Here is a 19,862-nt window from a genome sequence, read left to right as displayed (position 1 = left end):
TAATCGCGGAATGGTGAAAGACAAAACGCAAAGTTTTAAAATCTAATTAATTGGAACAAACCAAGTGCAAATAATAAAAATTAGCAGTAATTAATACAAATATTTATCTGCTTTTTTCTTCAATGATGTATTGTAAATCTGTGGTTGAAAATTTGATTAAAATTAAATTTTTTAGCCATTTTAATACTTCTTATAAGGTTTTGAATGTATCATCAGAGAGTTGTCAGCTAATTTTTTTTTAGTTTAACTATAAATTAATATTAAAATAACTGATATTTTAAAACGCTGCCTTTTGATTGGAATTTCATATTTAAGAATTTTTGAATTGATTATGAAAACTTGTTTCTAAAACTCTGCTCAAAACAGCTCGAAATTGATTTTTTTAGATAACCTTTAAAATCTTTTTTTTTCTTTCTTTATTCTAGGTTATTATTCGTTATTTTGAGCCAACTATTTTTACTTGTATGATAGAACCTTGGTTTCGTGGTCTAGGTTTTGCAATTTGTTATGGATCTATAGTTCTTAAAATTTACAGGTATATTTGCAAAGTTATTTTCTTTGCTTTACTTTAGATTTTTATGATTCATGTATTATTAAAGCTCTGTAAACCCCAGCAGTTGTGTCATTACGTTTTATTTTATCTTTAAACACCAGTATCTATGAATTTGGACATCTTGTTTTTAGTAAACTAGCTTTAGAAAATAAATCTGAAGAAAGTATTAAAATTTTCCCTGACATTAATTTGATCTCTTAAAAATTAAACTTAAGAAAACAATTTATGAAGTTATAACTTTCTTATAAAAATTAAGTCTTGTATTAAATATTTTACAATTTTAGCAAATACTAATTTGGTAATGGAAAATCATTTTCTAGAATATATTATTTGCTTATTGTTTTAAAAATTGCGTATTTTTAAAACAAATTTGCGTATTGTTTTTATCATTACATTGAATGAAATATTTGTCAGTAAATGTATTTTATTTTATATTTTATATCCGTCGTTGAACAGCCGACCCAATTTTGGGTTCACGACCCAATTTTGGGTTTGGGTTTACTGCTCAACTCCGTAGCCTTGTAATTTTGAACCAATCCAGAAGACAAGGAAACTCCTGCATCAGTACCCCCAGTGGTACTGATTTGCTATGGGAACATGGAGGACTTTGCGACTCTACATATTTAACGCGCATCAGTCACCATTTACAACACACGGAGTCTTCGGCCTGCCTGGGATCGAACCCACGAACTCTTGGACATGGACCCAGTGTCCTACCAATCAGGCTATCCCGGCGCTCACTAAATTCAAGTATAATGTGAAAAGATAATAATTTTACACAAAATTTATAAAATGTTTTTTTTTGCAATTTCAAGGACAGACAGACTAGGATCAAAGAAGAGGACTAAGAGTAATTGTCCAATGGCTATAAGAAATTAAACAATAGTAACGTAAAGAATAATTGCGTTAGGTTAAATGCGGAAAAAGCTGCATACTTATACAAATACAATTATCTGAGATATTATGCGTCTTAAGCGTGAGAATTTAATTTATTAAGAAATATATCCCAATAAAGAATGCATCGTGCGCTAAAAAGTTATATCTTAATTAGTTTTTGACTTGGTTAATCAGATTTTCACCTACACTTTTAATGATCTTTTGTGGTAATTTAAATTGTCATATTTAATATTTAACTCAAAAGTGACAGGAAAAAACTTTTTTGTTCTAACGAATAAACTTGAGCAAGGAAAAAATAAAGCTTTAAACTATAAAGATTGTTGAACTAGACTTTTTTATATAAAAATTGAATGTTTTTAACAAATTATTAAATTAGCTTTAGACAAATATTCATTAAAATTGCTGCTTTTTAAAAAAAAACAATAACCAATGCAAAAGTCCTGGAAGAAATATCATTGATATTTCTGTTTTACTAAGAGAATTTAGTTTTAGCTACATAGTAAAAAAAAATATATCCCGAAACGTTTTGATGCATGTAATTTTCAAAAAGCAATCCACGTGGTCAAGCAACGGTGCATATAACTTTCAAAAACATTTCTTAATATTTAGGAAACATGTTGTGGGGCTAGGCTATCAACAATGTCAACTATCATCTAGCGAAAGGTTTAATAGCTGTAGTGGTAGCTATGATACATTACTCTCCCACCAGAATTTTATCTGTGATAGAATTCGATGAATGGATACCATTAGTTGATTCATTACTGTTTTGAACGAGGCCGGGAGAGCTGTATTCAGATCCTCAGACTTTGAGTGTCGGTCATGAGAGCTGTGTTAGGAGCATGGTTGTGGGCATGGTACTCCTGCGTTGCAATTAGTAGTCGAGTGTGTACAGGTCCCCGCTGTGTGTGATTCAAATTCAGTAGCAACACCGCGAGGAGGACAATGCCGTAGTCACAAATAGCAAGTAAACTGTTAACTGTGAACCATTTATTGAACTGCGCGTGTTTAAATCGAAGTAGGAGTTTTGGTTGAGGTAGGCGTGTTGTCCGAGGCAGGCATGTTCAGGTCACGTCCGCGAGTCACCCATGTGGAGCTAGGCTACCGATGATGTCACCCGTTGGAGCGGTGGTGGCTGAGGGGATCAAGCATTCGCCTTTCAATGAGGTGAATAGTGTTCGATCAAAAAAAGTTCTCCACGAAGGCAAATTTCTCCCAACACTAAGTCCAGGAGTTCCCAACAAAAAATGTTTTTGTTTTAGAAATAATGTTCTTTGCAATTCCAAGTGTCATTTTAGTAATCCTTGTTGTAACAAATGATTTTCTGGTACGTTTCCATAAATACCATTTCTACGCTGCATAAATTAGATAAATTGCTTCTTTTTCATTTTAATTGTCTATCATTAGTTTATTTATAGAATACCAAGTTATTTCATTTTAGATCAATTTCTTATTTTACACTTTAACTGTCTCTCATTAGTTAATTCATAGAATACCTAGCTATTTCATAGAATAACTAGTTAAAGTGTCAAATGAATAACATATTACACACTTTAACGGACACGATCAGTTATTTCATGGAATAACTAGGTATTCTATGAAATAACTGCATTATATACTTTAACGGTAACATATACATAGATTATCCCTAAATTACTTTTAGATGACATACCACACAACAAAATTTTATAATTGTAAGATCTCGATATGAATTTCATTATGTAGCTTAAAAATAGAATAGCTGAATTCTAGTTGAAATTATTCATTCAAAATTAAAAAATACTTACCAAGAAAGCGATAAAAATTTATTAATAATCAACACAAATTAAACTATTTCAAGTAATTCGGATGACTATTTACTGTTGTTTCTCGAATTATATAGATACAGAAATCTATACTATTCTATAAAGAAGAATATTCTATAACTATTACAGTTCTACACGCTCTGAAATCACATTTATTCATTGGAAAGAAGTAAACAATGTTGACTTCACTTTAATTTGTAATAAATTTAACACAAAAAAATGTATTTTACCGTAATACACACATCTGTAACAGTATGCGATCGTGAAATCGGAAGTTATCGGTTGCAAGTTTATTGACAATAGAAAGGTAAAAATTATTGAGAAAATGAGGCGTGTTCTTCTTCAGAAAGATTTACCAATGTTCTGGTCGTTTTTTCATGTTCTTCAGCCTTTTCCTTAGGAAAATTTTGCTTCTTATTTGCTGCTAAAAAAGGTGTTCTACTCTGCCAATAATTCTGTTACAACTAAATGAAAACTTAATAAATAAAAGCCTGAAAATAAACTCTCCGCTAGAGGGCGTATTCGAGCATTGCGATCTCGAATTGGTTAAAGGGATAATAATAATATTAATATTGCTTATCGTTTATTAATGTAGCAAAGGAAAACATAAAGCAGGATTTATGTTCAAGATTAAGAAACTGTTTAAAATATCAATTGATTCATTATTTAAATATTAATTCGGAAAAAATAATATTTATTTCAAAAATCAAAGATTTTAAAAATGAAAAAAATTGAAAAATTTTTTTTATCATAAAATTATGAATAGTTTGTTCAGGAGAAATATATTTAAATCAAGATTAAGCTCTTAATTGATAACAAGTTGGCAATAGACGAAATACAAAATGAATGTCTCAAAATTTCCTTAACTGTTGTTAAAAGAATTTTGAACGATTTTGCTGTACTTGTTAATGATTAAAATGGGCGTGTTACATGACATGGAGCTAATTGGAGCACGCTCTAAATTTTTCAATGTTTGAAATGTAAACAATGGGCGAGTTGTATGACTTGGTGCTATGAAAGCGGGCTAAAAAATATGCTGATGCTGCCGCTCGAAAATAATTTAGAATTTTATCGTTTTCAATCTTAAAATCTTAAGAAAAAGAGCAGAGATATTCCAACCTTTTCATTTTTAAATAAATAAATGACTTTGTGTTAAATGAAATGTTTTTTTTAAGAAAAACTATCAAATTGCAAAGATAACAAAATATTGCATACATTTCAAAAGTTTGAGATTGAAACTCACTTCAAAGGCTCTACGAAACAGAAAATACAGAAATCAAGTTCGTAATTTCTAGATGCATATTTTATATGAATTTTCATTTTGATGGAAAAGTTACAATAAAAAATACAACTGGTACAGAGTTATTTGCATTAAATTTAAAAGTTTGTTTTCAAAACATTTTATGTCGCAAAAAATATTTCATTAATATAAAAAGAGAGAGGGAGGGAGAGTATACCTCCCTCCCCCTTCTCCTAAAATTAAAACTGATTTAGCATTTTTGACCATTTTCGAGCGGCAGTGGTCAGAACATTAAGGAGAGCTCTCCGAGAGCTCCAAGTCAGGATACTCGCCCAATGATTTGATCCTAAAATAAAATAACCTTTGATTAATATTTATTATTTTGCTTAGATATATACGATCTGATAGAAAATAGATGACTCGATTTCCATACTGTTAATACTGTTTAATACTGTACATTGTTCTTTAAACAACCTCTTTAAGCATCTATATAAGCAAGATTTTGTGCAAAACAATCTGAACAAGCGTTACTCTAACCATTAACCATTAGAGAAGGGGTAACTTATATAACCATTAGAGAAGGGGATTATTTCAAATACTTACCGCATTATTCGCAAAAACGAATTGATTATTAACTGTTCCTACCATGATAAGTATGCTTTAATTTTTTTGTTTATAAAAATCACATATCTACAAATTAATATTAAGGAATATTTTAAATGTTTTATTTTTAGGATATTAGCTGAATTTCAAACACGAAAAGCTCACAGAGTCTGTGTACGAGACAAGGATTTGCTCAAGTATCTTTTAGGAATCATTACTGTAGTTATTGGGTACCTTCTTGCTTGGACTGCCGTAATAATAGATAATATGACTGAAGGATATAGTGTAATAGTTCATGAACAGACATCCACTGGTCTCAAATATGATATGTGCCGTGGCCTTTGGTGGGATTATGTTACAGAAGTCGGTGAGACAGAATTTTAATAGCTTACCAATAAGTTAAATTGAAATAGAGCAATTAAAATCACTACAAAATATGGATGGTGTAAAGATTCTGAAATCACAGAATGTAAAAAAAATGCTGATATCAACCACAAAATAACTTTTCATTACAATCTTCTTCTTTTTTTATCACGCGAGCATGAAAATCATTTTAACTGGGAGTTTCAACCTTTTAAAAAAGGATCACCAAGTAGCATCATAAACATTTATATATACTATATATGTTTATCCACACCGATATTTTTTAGTTAATTAGGTGAAAGAAGCATGATTGAAGAGTCCAGATTGTGCATAATCTTCTTTTATTAAGTTACGATGGTGAAATAGCAGTTTAACCCCTCTCCAAAGCGGGAGAGGGGGAACACATATCCCGTCTAAGCTAACGGATTTTATTTTAGCATGATAAACAACAAAAGTCACGCAAAAACATTAGGTCCTGCGTTATATAGGATGATTAAAAAGAGTAAAAAGTTCAGTCATATATCTTTTTTGTATTCTTACGCCTCATCAAATTTATTTATTACTCAAAGCAAATCGTTTAATCTTTCCTTATATGGAAGTGAAAGATCTTAAAATAACTTCTCTTTTGAAGTATAAATCTAATTATTATTCATTGGCATGTTTTTAGCCTTGAAATCCCAAAATAGAATTTCTACCCTTATCCTTTACTAAAGATATTTTATGAAAAGGAATGAAGTTTTAATGCTTTTATTAATACAAAAGTATTTAATTTTTGTGTTACATATATATATACATATATCAATAATTTTGGAAGTTAACTAGTACATCCAAGTTGTAGTCTATTTTCATAATTATATCTCACTCAAAATCTCTAATGTCAAATAACCATTTTATTTATAGACAAACTAATGAAAGTTTCAGAAAAAAAAAATTACCGGAAATTTTTTTTCCAAGAGATTTTTCCGTTTTTTGACATCTCAAACATTCTGGAAGCATTCAAAGCATAAAACGAGAGATATTAAGATAACAGAATTAGCTTATAGCTTACATAGATAGATAAACTTAAGGGTAGGTAGGGTAGGTACTTTTCACGTAGCACTAGGGCTGCACAATGGGCTATTCACCTCGTTTTCTAAATAAACAAACAAACATCTAAAAGCGGAAGTAACTTCACCCGGTCCGTGCGAACTTCCGCTACATCGCTACAGCCTTCTTATTATGTTTTGCATTAGATTTCCAAACATTGTTGGCGTTTCTCTTATCTTGATAACGTTTGTTGCTTGGAAATAATTTTTTTTTTTATTAAATCGAAAAGAGCTTTTCCTATTATCACAAGTTGAATGATGATGGCAAAAAAAAAAAAAAAAAAATCATATAATAATATTCAGTTGTCTGATCCTTTTTCTGGAGAGTTATTTTAAAGTTTAAAATATGAGATGCAATTAAGTTTTTAAAAGACACTGATCTCTAGTAGCTAAATATTAAGTTAAGATATATTTACCTCGCAGGTATACTACTTATTCATGGCATTCTAAAAAAATGCGCAGCTTAAAACTTGTAACTTTTGGATAGGATATTAAAAGAAGTACAAAATGTGGCTTTATCGTCAATTTGCAACAGAAATTTTATTTTCATCAAAAAATTAAATTTCATAATTCAAATATTTTTTTTCTTTCCTAAGTAAAAGCAATATCTTCAATTCCCGCACGCAAACAAAAAAACAAGAGATATGTTACTTCATCAAATTTTCTTAAAATGCATTTACTTTATTTTTCTTTAGGAAGTTTAATTGTTCAAAGCAGGGATAGTCAACACTAAGCATCCTGTGCACCACTTTTAGTGCAAAAAATCTTGAACATGGCAATTATTAATACAAATTTCATGTCAAGTCAATAAGTACTACCGTGTTAATGTTGTTCGTCGAATTATTACACGTACAGTAACTTCTTTTTCTAGATCAAATTAAGCTATAAGTTAGCAAATATCACAGAAGTTATCTTTAAAATCTTGAAAAATTGAATTGTTTCTAGTGAAATTTAAACAATGGCTAACATTTAACCAATCACAATTTTTGCTCATCATTTTTATATATTTAAATGAGCAAGAAAATAATAAACAGAAAATTATATTTAATTACTTTTTTTTTTCAATGAAACAATTTTACAATTACAAATAATAAGGAGAAAACTTACAAGGATACAAACACTAATGTGATTTCGGTATTGTTTTAATTTTAAATAATTATTTTATATTTAAAATTTCTTTTTAGAAATTATTTTTTTTTTTCAATTTAAATTGAGTTTGTGTGCCACACAAAATGCCACCTCTGGTTTAAAGTAACTTTATTTTTAATATGTCAAATATAGCACACACGAATCTGAATTATTTAGTGATAAAAGTCGTGTTTCTCTATTTAGATATTACCTTAAATTTTGCATTACATTATGGGAAAGTACCAATTTTATTTTAAATTACGCTTGATGAAATCTTGAAATTTAAAGAATAGGAATACTGTATATATTACATAAAAAATTATTTTTGGAAAAATTTTAACAAATATATACAGAAAAGTTCCTTTTGTTGAGATTATATACTTTTTTTAAACTCAAAATTTCAGGAAAGGGATAACATGGGCCCTTGACTTCATCACTGAGTAGAAAAAAATATATCCCGTGTTAAAAAAAAAAAAAAAAAAAAAAAGCGTAGAGCTTTATTCTGTAATAATTCCAGGCAATGTTTGCGTATAGAGCTTTATATTGAGTTATTAAGAGACTTTAAAAACAAACACACTTCAAAGAACATTTATTTCTTTTTTAACTTTTATGTATTCAAGCAACCTTTATTTAACTTTTATGTATTTTTCCTAAAAATGAATTTTTCATGATTGAATCAGCCTAAGTAAAAACATTAGAAAAGAAATAAGTTCCGGTTGCTCCGGAAGTTTATGTGGACCATTACGTCTGCAAGCAAAAATAAGCTCCGCCTACAGATAAGGTGAATTGGTGATGTTCTATGAAGCATCCCTGAGGATGATCCGAAGACATGCCATCGCAATTTTGATAATCTGCAGAGGGGATGGGTCCCCTGTTTCGGTAGTCCGACGACCTACGCGCGAAGTCAAGCACTTTACGGTAGAACAGTTCAGCGAGGACCAATACTGCTCGCCCTCGGTCCCTATGCAGGCTGAATGAACTTAAGGGATTAAAATTAAAGTTAGCAAAGTAAAGGTGCTTAACAGAGTTATAGGTAAGGCAATAGAGGTAGAGGGTGAGAATGTATGATGAAAAACATCACATATGGGAAAAAAAATTCAAAATTAAATATAAATTAAATATGGTCCGGTGGGGTAATTATGTTACAAACGCTTGAAATTCATTTCGTAAAAATAACTACACGAGCAGATACCTAAAAATGCAACAAAAAAAAAAAACTATTCCGTATTCATCGCTATTAATATTCAAAATAAATATTTGTAACACCGTATTTCTCAAGAACGTTCGAAATTAAGCAATTTATTCTGCAGGTTTATGTGCCCCACATAAATTATAGACTGACTCATTTTCGTACTCTTTTCTATCTATTTCTAGTATGTTACATAATTACGGCCTTAATATATATTCTTAAAATTTTGGTTAAAAGTAACGTAAAAAATGTGCACATTTGGAGCAGCGTTACAGCTCAGAAAAGTAGAAACTCTATCAAAATCTATCGAATCACAGCTGAGAAAAGCAGTACTGAAAGCACCAAGCATATTTAATTGCTATAGGGAACGGAGAGAAAGAAAGGGGATTATTAGAATACCTTCAAAAGTAATCCGGCAATCAAACTGGTTTTCTTAAAAATATTTTTAACCAAGTATTCCTTAATAGTTAATCGCCAGATTTCGAAATCTCTTTAATTTTTTCGTCTTTTTAATGTAAATTTACTTTCCCTAATGAGAATATATATATATATTAATTTAGGTGAACTCTTATTTCTGGTATTTGGCGTGTTCCTTACTTATAAAGTTCGAAATGCTAAATCAGACGTATTGCATGAAAAAGAAGTGCTATGTTGGTCTGTCTACATTGAAGCTCTAGTATCACTGCTCATGTATACTATCAGGTACAAAACAAAAATGTCATTTTTTTTTACTCAATATTAACGTTCGCCATAAAAATCTATAAATTAAACTATTATTTTGTAGACATGTTGTGTGGTCCAATCTGTTGCCAGATTACATTTACCTTTTATATTTTCTTCGTTGCCAGTGCACTGTCACTATAATCTTGTTTTTCATCTTTGCACCAAAAGTAAGTGTGTTTTACGATTATTTAAATTTTTCTTGAGCTAATAAGTCTTGATTATTTATAAAATATTTTCAGCAGTCAAAGCTTCATTTGTCAAATGATTATATGATGACATTTTCTGATAGGTGTCTTAAAAACTACATTTATTTCTTGAATAGTTTAAATAGAAATCAAATGATTTTTTATTTATTTATTTATCATATATATTATTAGAAGTAAAAAGTATGCAAGTATTAAGAAGTAGAAAAGTCCATTCCACAGGTAAACCACAAGTTTAAAGCAGAGTGTATCTTTTATTTGAATTTTTCAGTCTTTTAATTCGATAATTTAAAGCAAGTTTGAAATGGGACAATAATTTCAGGACAGAAAGCTTAGCATTTCTTTAAAGTATTCGAATTTGCAATTGATTTGCAATTTTTTAAATCAGTCATATAAATCAGCCGGTATAAATTTCAATGAAAATAACCTAGTTTACCAGTTAAAAAAAAGCTTAGTCCAAAATTTAAAGGACAAATAATTACTAGGAAATTTTTTTCAAAGTAGCTCGAAAAAAATAATGGTTGAATTTGACATTTCCATGCATTCAAAATTAAAACAGCATATACTCATTTTTGAGCGAAACACGAAGTCTCAAAAGTGAAATGAAAGGAGAAATGTTCGTTGGCTGCCGGCAGGATTCGAATCAAGGACTTTCGTATTCGTAGCAGGATGCTCTAACAACCATAGTTGTAGGCCCGCGGCCTAGGAGAGTTAGGAAGCTTTATATAGTGGCCACTGCAATGACGCATCATGACATATTCCCTTAAAAGTTTTTAGGATTATGCGAAATAAGCAAAAAGTGAAATTAAAATTACTGATCTCCTGACTAAACTATTAGGATTATCTTTTTTGAATTGCAATCTTTTGTACGATTGAAAGTGAGCATGTGATGCCATGCAATATCTTCTTGACTCATTGTCTTGATTTCCCTGAGTTCGCAGAATCTATACGAATCGCTGAATTCACAGAATCTATACGAATCACTGAATTCACTGAATATATAATGTAATTACATGCAAATTTAATCACTTATTATTTGCACTACAATATCTGCCTGTATAAGAAATACCATTCTGCAGTATTCACTTATTTCTGGTGTAGCAATTTTAATGCTCACAGTATGTAATATACAGTGAGCAAAAAATAATTAAATAAATAAATAAAAATAAAAATGAATCACCTTAAATAACTTTGATATAATGATCAAATTTTCACGTACTAGGACTCAATCTTAATGATTCAAAGAGGAGACCTCAAATATGCTAATTAATTAGTGCAGAGGATATTTTAAGTTTCGAAATCAGACACGAAAGTATAATTTCTCTGAACATTCTTTTTTTTTCGACAGAAGAATCAACATGAACTTAATCAATCTGTAACTCAAAAATATAGGAGGTAGTAGCAATCTTTAAAATATTGTCCTAATAGTTTGGTCAGGAGAGCTGTCGAAAGATTGGACCCTTTAACATTAGTTTTACTTTCTGCATATTTTGCCATATATCGAGAACTTTTAAGGGAATCGAAAAATTTTTGCCCTCAATTATATAATTAAATTTTTTAAAGATAATTCCTTACTAATAATCATTTTTAATAATTATTAATTATTTTTTATCATTTTATTTAATGACACCCCCCTAAAAAAATTAGGATTGTAAGGTACACAAATTTTCACACCATTTTAAAGAAGGAAATTTTATGTGGCAAAATACAAAATTTGAACGAAATCAATCTAATAGCTCTTGAATCGAATTTCAAATATCAGACTTTCTTAAAATTTTATTGAAATCCAAATCCTCCAGTAAAAAAGTACGTTAATTCGAGGAAGTACGTTTCAATGCCTAATTTCTTATCTCTAAATATCTCTATTACAAATTAGCATATTTGAAGTCATCCTTTTGAACCATTAAGATCGAGTCCTAGTACGTGAAAATCCGATCATTAGATCAAAAGTTATTGTGTGTCATTCGTTTTTTTTTTCCTTTTGGAGCACTGTGAGTCCCAGACATGCTCTATAGGGCGGAAGTCTGGAGAGCTAGCTGATCAATCTATCCGACAATTATCTTCACTTTACTTTCCAGAAAATCGTCATTCAGATGCTCTGAGTGGCTACATGTTGTGGTCCATTAAAATTTAAATCAAGATCAATTGCCTCCCTGAAAAGGCAAACATAGGGCTCCAAGATCTCTTCCCTCACAGTTTCTTTTTCAAAAACATAGAAGGGTGTGCGATTTTCAAAACGTCTGACGAGATAATCAAACATCCGTTGCAAATATGGTCAATTTTTACACAGGTGATAAAATAGAGGATCCCTAGTTCATTTAGTTTATATTTTCATGTTGAGAGAGTCAGGTTTATTTTAATAAGTTTCAGAATTTTCTTAAACTTCATTCAAAGTTTTCGGATTTTTTTAAATAAATAAATAAGTAATGGTAATAATAATAATAGTATATTTCTTTTATTAGTATTATTTTCGAAATATCTTATCAACGTTATTTATTTATTTTTTGTTTTAAATTCAAGCGCTTTATTCTAATTATGAAGAAAAAAAAATACGAAGAATTTGGTCTGTGTAGATCTACTAGTTTCCTAGAAACAAAGCACAAGAGAACTATAGCTTTATATAAACCCTCTTACAATATAATTCTGAAATTATGAAGTAGTAAATAAAATTGTATTTTTATTTCTTATTAGCTGTGGTACCACGCCCGTCCCCCAGAAGAATACCAAACAGGACGTCAACTTTCATCCTGTGGTGATGTACGTGACGTACCCGAAGCTGTGAAATTACAGGAAGGGGTACAATGTACAGCAAATGGTGAGATAGATGTTTCAGAAGTGAATTTTGCTGATATGGATCCTGAGGAAATTCGAGTAGGTTAATTTTCAGTAAAGTAATTTTGAAAAAATTTACCACATTTTTTTTTTTAAAATTCGCATGAAAGTGTGCTACATAAATAAATAAAAAATTGTTCATGATTTGAATTTATAGGAAATAAAACTGTGCGTCCTTATAATTATCAAATACCCTCGCAGTCACAGCACAAATGTTCTCGAAAACGTTAATTATGTATAACATCAGGAATACAAAGAAACGTTTAAAAAATATTCGATGAATATTTTTATTTAATCTGCAAGCCGTAGAAAGGATAATTTTCTTCAAGTTTACACCTTTTATTAAAAATTTCCCAAACGCCTTGTATACAGAAAAAACCTTTCGAATCATTCTCAATGCTATGACGTCAAAAATTGTGTTCTTATCTCTGTCTTTGATTGTAAACTGAATAACTTTGCATCGATGCACGTTAAATCTGTCGAGTCGCAAAGTCCTCCATGCTCCCATAACAAATCAATACCTCTGGGGGTACTGGATTGGAGATTGATCGTTCTCTGATTCAGGTCAAAATTACGATCCGTAGATGAATGAATGGATGTATGAATGGGTCCGCCCTAGAAACTGGCTGTGACATGTGTGTGGCTGAAGACGAATTCGTGGCCATAGATGGCGCCACTGAAAAACAAGAAACTCACTCTCTGCCTTAAACTTGCTAGGTTACACCAAGCAGGCTTTCTAATGTGGCACGTGGCATTAGAAACAACAACAAAAACAACATAACTTTGCATAGTATCCACAATAAGTATAAAATAGAAATAAAATATTTATTATAAAAGAAAGTAATAAAGTTATATACAACATGAAAATACAGTGATCTTCTTATTATAGATATTATAGATACAGTGATATTATAAATACAAGATATATGTATTAAAACTTCTGAAGGGAAAGGAACAGTATGATTTGACCTTGTACAGTGCTAGAAACTAAATAAAATATAAAATGATGAATAGCCTTTTGTCTTCTTGTAGAATTTTGACTTATTAATTTATACTATTTTAGCTAGAGAGTAATCAAAGATGCTCTTCTGCCTAATTCTTTCATTATATTATGATTTTTAACTCTGGTTTTATAGTATTTCTGCGTATTTATTATAGAAATAATAGAATATTTAAATTTATTTCGAAAGTTATGAACTGGACTTTTACTTCAATTTTATTTTAGATAACCAATTGAAACAGTTCTTATTTTATAGCAGAGTATAGACAAAGCTCTATTACATTTTTTAGCGTATGCCAAGATCTTAACCACGAATCAACAATTAAAAGAATTTGAGAAGAAATGATCTCTAAAAATGCCAACGGTTATCTTTTCATGTTACCTCTTCATGTCCTGAATTTCTTTAGTTATCTCTTTTTAATTTTTTTGAGCATCAAAACTCTGTGATAATTTTGTTTGTACTTAAAACAATATTAATAAAAATCTAGCATTTGCTATGAAAATCTAGGCTCACTATAAAAACATCTTTAATGGAGAAAATGCCAACATTGTGTTCGATTAAATTAAACGTTATGTTTTACCACGCTACCCAGATCAATTAACAACTATCATGAAACTTTCGCTTCCGACAATTATGAAGTTGAACACTGCTTATTTTTTTCTCTGTAAGTTAAAAGTTAAAATCTGTTGTTAATTAAAATGATCTGAGTATTGCTCTGATAAATGGTTGTAGAAAGTGGAACAGAACAAGTTCTTATACAATATAAATCTTATGTCCAGTTTCCATCAAGCAAAAAAATAGTATTTTTCACATCATCATATCATCACATCATCACATAGTAGCGTTTCAATAATAAATCATGTACCACATGATCATGCGCTTTTTAAATGCAGAGGTAAAGCGATATAGAGCTTATCATTTTATTTCATAATTTTACAACCGTTGTTGAACAGCCGGCAAAATGTTTTGGGTATACGACTACTAATAATCAACTCTGTAGCTTTTTAATTTTGAGCCCAATCCAGAAGACAATAGAATTCCTGGATCAAGTATGAAGGGAAATTTGCCTTCGTGGAGGACTTTTTGATGGAACTAACCCACATTTGCGTTACATGGAGAAGAAAACCGAGAAAACATCCCATGGTTAGTCTGAAGGCAAGGGGACTCCAACCCACGATCCACTGAGGATATTTTACATCAGCACTGTAATCGGGGCAAGCCGGATGCGGAATTCGTATCAAATTCTCTACAAGTGGACTTATAACTAAATCCAGTACAGTATTTATGTAGATTACGAGGTGATTCAATGCAAGTGAAAATATGATAAAAAATTTTAACGATTTCAAACTGGGTATCAGATAAAAAAAATTTAGTTTACAACATTTAGAGCAATAATTGTGTTTCTTTCTTCCTCTAAAGTAATTATTTTTTTGTGCTAAAAATTTTAAATCCTCGGAATGCAAATTAGTAATAATAATAGTAATAATAATAATAGAAGGAAAAGTTTAAATATTTAACACTAAGCATTGGGTCTGATTCTGAAACTTTAACTTTTATATTAAATGGTACGCAATGAGAAATTTAAACTCATGATCAGAAGAATCAAACTGTTTAAACGAACACGAGTATTTGCGAATTTGAAAAGTTATGAAAAATAATTTTAAAAAAAATTGGTGCATCTTTTAAAGTGTTTTGTTGATACGGTTATTAAACTTCAGTTCTCGAAAATAGATTGATATTAATATTTTACGATGCATTTTAACAGTGTTAATACAGTCAAATAAAATGTTATACCCTATTAACTTTTTGCTCTTAGCACTTTATGGGGCACAAAATGCTCAAGACATTGAAATTTTATCGTCTTTATTTTTTTTTCAATTTCTTTTACTTTTTTCAAAAGATTGCTTTGAACTGTCCCGGCTAATAGGTGTAAACCTAAAAAAATATTTTAGCATTTTTGGAAATTAAGTTGTATTTGGTTATTAAAAAAGTTCTGTAACACTTGCAAAAATATCAACTTTTATCAATTTTCCTTTTTTGTTGTTCTTTTTGGGGTTCTTAGTCTAAACTTTCATCAATAAACTCTAAATGACTTTGAATGAAATTGAATTTCGGGTTTTGATTCGTTATTGCTATAAAAGAGATCTTTCAGCAAGGGATGATGTTGCAGAACTTTTTTAACAACCTAATAATTTTTTTTAATGATATCAAAATTTTGTCTAACAGAATTCTTCTTAACTTTTTAAATGTAATGGAAAAGAAATAATTGAATTGGAGGAAAATTTAGCTCCCAGACGCAATTGTAAATTTAACCAAATTTTTTATTCTTTTTGTAATTTTTAATTTGCTCATATTTCGATCCTCATGAACACCAGAAAAGTTATATGAAAAAAAGAAAGAATTAATTAAAATTTACCTCCCTTTTTGCTGCTGTAAAATCCACATGCAATGATAACAATCGTTATCATTCAGGTTATTATTTTAATTTTTTTTATGGTAGTTGAATACTTAATCAAGAGCGAATATTTTGTCAAAAGTGTAATTTAGTATTTTTTTGGTATTACTTTTCAAATCTTCAAGTTACATTATTCCTATTTATACCGCACGTTTTCGTTTCGTTAAGATAAATTACAATTATAATTCATTAGACTACATGTTTTTTCAGAAAACTGTAGTTTGCTTTTACATTAATTTAACTTACCGAATTTTTTTTTTACAGAATGAACTCCGCAAACTCTATACTCAACTACACAATATGAAACAAGTATCAATGCGCAAAGGTAATCCTCACATCTCCCGACGTCGAGGTGGACGGAAAGGCACGCATCGCAAGTTTTCCTTGCAAACATTTCACCATCGACATAAGCAAAGCCAACATGACCAAGAAGTAACAGAAATTTCTAAAACTCCGGAGGAATCTGTAGCCAGTGCTGATGGTACTACGGACAATGCTTCGATTCGCCAACTTGATGAGTCGCACAATAATGCTGGTACTCCAACTGTCACTTTTAAAGACGATCAAAAGTGACTAGATGCTAGTTTTAAATTATTATCAAATGTCCAACGGTTTCACTTACCGTTAGTACGATCTATTTCAGATCTTGGAGCGAGATTAGAAAAGAAAAAACAAAGCATTAAAAATTCCAAACGCTCAACTATTTGTTCACTATTTGCATCATAAAGTGGAACACAGTTTGATGAGACTATGTATTTACTACATCAATTTGATGTATGTAACTACATGCTTTATTCTCCACTTATAAAGAGCTCTGATCAAGCTTTTTTCGTTCATACAAACTGGAATATTATCTTTATATTTCTTTACACAACTATGCTAAGAAGGCTCTTTAAATTGTATTTTAATTTTTCGTTATGTTTAGTCTCAGTTAATGTTGATATAAGCAATGTGATGTTATTATAGAATCTCTTGATATTGGACGGTTGGTGAAAGTATTTTTATGAATGAATTTAACCGTGTTAATTTAATGTTGAGAAAGATGAAAAAATGATTATTCAAGAATGTGATGAGTAAATCCTACCAATTTAAATTGGTGATGGTTGCAGTCAATGTTAAAGCTTGTTTAAATAGTTGTAACTAATATATACCGAGCTATTGTTGTTTATATGTTAAATTATTATGTTCCATTTAAGAGAACAAAATATAGTGAAATTCTATTTAAAGAAAAGTGGGAACTAATTATTAGTAAAACACAGTTTTAAAAAACCCCATTGTATTTTCTTAAATTAATTATCAAACATTTACTGAGATTTAATAAAATATTGAATTATTTTGGGACATGAAATAAGTTAATTTGGTTTGAATAAAAATTTAAAGGCTTCTTTAGAGATATTATTACTCTGTTACAGTGACTTTTGTTATCAAATTAACACTCTGAGGTAGCACAAGAATCAGGCAGGGTGTAGATTAAGAATCTTTAATACTTCACACTTTCTTCTTGCACAATATCAAAAGGAAAGGGGGAAAAAATCCCTTTGGGACACACGAAATAAATTTTTCTTTTGTAGAAAGATATTCATAGATTTTCTAAACTGCGAAGAAAAACAAAAACACAAAGAGCGGGAATCTTCTTAAAATATATGCTATGGAACGGGTTTTTATAATTTCATAATTTTTCTCAGTAAAGACTTGTCACACACAACACTATTAAAACACTTTTTTTTTCTCTTCCAGACATGTGCAGCATGTTAGCAGAGTGTTCATTTATTCATTTCCATCGTTTTGAGTCCATGAGGGAAAGTTATACCATTCTGTTTCATTCATCTAGGAAAAAATATTCAGCAGTTTCAGTAGTTGATAAATTCCTTTGACAGCCTTGCTTTTATGCTAGCAGTAGTTTCCTCTAATAATGGCGTTTCGAAACATTTTCTGTTTTATTCGTGGGTAAAACACTTACCACGCCCAATTAAAACCAATCCTGATGACTAAACATGAAGTACATCGTCGAGTATTATGGCGCACAGAAATCAGGCAGTGAAGACTCTTAATTATTTTTATTAGTCTCAAAATACAGTTGCGAATCTGGAAATTTATGCAGAAGCATACATGCTCTATTCTCTATATATGGAAAAAGCTTTGCTAGTTTTCTCTATTATCTCCTTGCCATATGTTAAAGAAGGAAACATTTTGTTCCAATTGGCTCCCTTGACATAAGTCACAAGATTTCTTACATTATTAGGAGAAAAACTTATTATGATAATTACTTCTAAAAATTGCTAGCACTTGGGTATACAAATCTATTTTTAATAGGATATGGATGAATAATTATCAAAAAGGAAGGTTATATATATATATATATATATATATATATATATATATATATATATATATATATATATATATATATATATATATATATATATATATATATATATATATATTGATGGAAAAAAAAATCCCAACACGAAGAAAATTTTTTTGTATAGTAATGAAATTTTGTTTTGACAATACGCTTGTCTGAGTAACATATTTAATTTATTAAAGTTTCAAAATCACAGGTTAATGCAAGTAAGAGGAAAACCATTTCAAATGTGAAATACTGGTACATTAATAACTTGTGTAACCATCAGAGTTTTGAATGCAAGCATGCAAACGGGCATGCATTGTGTTACACAGATGCCGTATGTCCCATACGTACTCGATCGGTGAAAGATTTGGGGATTTTGCGGGCTAAGGCAACTTGTCGACATTCTGTAGAGCATATTGAGTTACAACAGCAGTAAGAGGGCGAATGTTATCCTGTTGTAAAATACCCCCTTGACTGCTGCTCATATACGGTATTAAAACAAGTTGAATCTTTGGTTGACGCACGAATTTGCAATCAAGGTAAGCGGACTAACGACGAAAGTGATCCTGCTGTCATAAGAAATTGCTCCCCAGACCATAACTCTAGGTGTATTTCGAGTGTGTCTTTGCCGGGGACAGGTTGGTAGTGGACGCTCACCTGGCCTCCTTCTAACCAATCACTGGCTATCACTGGCACCAAGGCAGGATCGACTTTCTTCAGAAAACCCAATAGATCTCCACTCTGTCCTAAAGTGAGCTCTGACTCGACACCCCGTCGTAAATGACAGTAGTTCTGAGTGAGTGGTATCAAAGCTATCGGAACTGCACTTGATATAGCTAATTTGTGACAGATGTGTCACTGCAGTGCCAACTGCAGCTCGAATTTCTAATGCAGAAGCAGTACGGTGAGACGCAGCCATACACCGTACACTCCGGTCTTCCTTCTGAGTAGTGCCACGTGGTGCCATAACCAGAACCCAGTCTTCTTGCAGCAGTACCTTCCCTTGACCATTGCTGCCAACAATCATGCACAGTGGATGCATTTCGCCCCAGTCTTTCTGCAATATCGCAGAAAGAAAATCCACCTTCTAGTAGCCCTCTTACACGATCACGTTCGAAGTCAGTGATCTGTCGATAATTACTTCGTCTTCTTAAAGGCATTGTTAACTAACAGCAACTCACTATGTCAAAATGTAACGAAAAATAGCGCTTACGTGCTATAGAACAAGTAATTAAGGCAACGCTGATTTGCATATTCACAGTGGTGCTACTATATTGCCAAATTTATGCACCAAGTGCGAAATTTGAATAGACACCATAAAAACAAGCCTACCAAATACAGTTTATCTAGCACAACTCCTTCTTGTGATATCGGGATATTTTTTCCGTCAGTATATATATACTATAAATATATAAACGTACATTTCTTTTTTTTTTTT

At 30.7% G+C, this 19,862-nt stretch overlaps 1 protein-coding gene across 1 annotated transcript in view; it reads left to right on the top strand.

Annotated features, from left to right (window-relative positions):
* LOC107448557 (metabotropic glycine receptor) overlaps window positions 1-17,591 on the top strand; it is an 81,361-nt gene extending 63,770 nt beyond the window's left edge. The window contains exons 7-12 of the mRNA XM_016063804.3: window positions 426-535; window positions 5,227-5,462; window positions 9,421-9,562; window positions 9,645-9,750; window positions 12,478-12,657; window positions 16,339-17,591. Of these exons, the coding sequence (XP_015919290.1) occupies window positions 426-535; window positions 5,227-5,462; window positions 9,421-9,562; window positions 9,645-9,750; window positions 12,478-12,657; window positions 16,339-16,647 (1,083 nt within the window). The 3' untranslated portion in view covers window positions 16,648-17,591. The remainder of the gene's footprint in view (window positions 1-425; window positions 536-5,226; window positions 5,463-9,420; window positions 9,563-9,644; window positions 9,751-12,477; window positions 12,658-16,338) is intronic.
* Window positions 17,592-19,862: the final 2,271 nt, after the last annotated feature.

This window comes from Parasteatoda tepidariorum, chromosome 11, assembly GCF_982258835.1.
Source record: "Parasteatoda tepidariorum strain Cologne lab strain chromosome 11, Ptep-v5.0, whole genome shotgun sequence".
Classification (NCBI taxonomy): Eukaryota; Metazoa; Arthropoda; class Arachnida; order Araneae; family Theridiidae; genus Parasteatoda; species Parasteatoda tepidariorum.
Note: the sequence above shows the minus strand (reverse complement) of the source record. Positions and strands in the feature narration are given on the sequence as shown.